Source organism: Sebastes fasciatus, chromosome 15, assembly GCF_043250625.1.
Source record: "Sebastes fasciatus isolate fSebFas1 chromosome 15, fSebFas1.pri, whole genome shotgun sequence".
Lineage (NCBI taxonomy): Eukaryota > Metazoa > Chordata > Actinopteri > Perciformes > Sebastidae > Sebastes > Sebastes fasciatus.
In genome coordinates this window covers 11,395,694-11,396,914 of record NC_133809.1, presented here as the reverse complement: position 1 = coordinate 11,396,914, position 1,221 = coordinate 11,395,694, and the positions used below count along the sequence as shown (strand labels likewise).

The 1,221-nt window shown below is 49.1% G+C and overlaps 1 protein-coding gene across 1 annotated transcript in view; it reads right to left on the bottom strand.

The window, feature by feature from the left end:
- LOC141782976 (ephrin-A2-like) overlaps positions 1 to 1,221 on the bottom strand; it is a 94,804-nt gene extending 93,583 nt beyond the window's left edge. The window contains exon 1 of the mRNA XM_074659835.1: positions 1 to 1,221. This exon is cut by the window's left edge and continues 66 nt beyond it. Coding sequence (XP_074515936.1) covers positions 1 to 77 — 77 coding nt within the window. The 5' untranslated portion in view covers positions 78 to 1,221.

Genomic DNA, 1,221 nt, shown 5'->3' with positions numbered 1-1,221 from the left:
GACACCCAGGACAGGATGGTCAGCACCATCACCTCCATCACACACCTCTGCCCGAGCTGGCACAACATCATAGACATCCAGTTGGGAATCTCTCTTTCTCTCTCTCTTTCTCTCTGGGATCAGGCTGTCACTGCTGCTGCTGCAGAAATCCTCCTCTTTAGATCATTAATGTCCGTCTTGCGCGTCTTTTGGACAAATCGGTGGTTCATGGATCGTTAACTGGCTTGATTGCGAGTTCCGATAAACCCCAAAAGCTGTTGTTCAAGTCATACTGAAATGGGCTGAAATTCACTCTCAAACTTGGTCTGAAACAGCAGGATTCACATGTTATTTACGAGCGATGCTGCGAGTGCGTCTCCTTCTGCAAGGTCCGAAACTTTTCTCCCATTACGCGCAGCAGCAGCACCATGCAGGAGATGGAGATGGATGCATGCGCCGCCTTTGGATTAAGATCCCCCCTTATTTATTTCTCCCCAAAAAAAAAAAAAAAATCACAATCCAGAATTCACCCGAAGGTTTGTCATTTTATCTATCGTCGCTCTTCAGCTCAGCAGACTCAAGTCAAAAAAATCGGCCGTCATATTTGTTTTTACCCAGATTTTTGTGTTCAGCCTGACGCACGCTTTGTTCCTTCACCGCAGACCTCTCCAACTGCGTCCAACTGCGTCCAACTGCGTCCACTTGACCTTTTTCTCCTCTTATTATTGCAGTTCAAAGAAAATACATCCCAGATTACACGAGCGCGCTCCTTTCCACGTTATTTGCAGTCCAAACTTATCATCACACAAAAACAACCGCGAGAGACTGGAGCATCCTCCTCCTCCTCCTCTTCCTCTCTCTCTCTCTCTCACCACTCTCTCTCTCTTACAGCATCTCAACTTCCCTCCGCTGTCTCTGGCTCTAATCCAATGTGACTCCGGTTCGGTTGTCCTGTGCGTCACGGTGACCGGCCGCAGTTGATGATCACAGCTTTAAATCCGAGAACATGCAACCTCCACCTATATGGCGGCAACAACACTCACCGGCACCCTGATTCGGTGGAAGTAAGTAAGTAACCCCCACCTTCTCTCTCTCTCGCTTTCTCTCTCTGCGCGGGCGGGGTCTGTATAGCCGTGCCGTGGCGCGCACCCTCTGGGGAGTCGAGGCTGACTCACTGCGTCCCAGTGATACACATGTTGGGGATGCATTTTTATTTGAGAAAAAGTTAACTGCCCCTTTGAT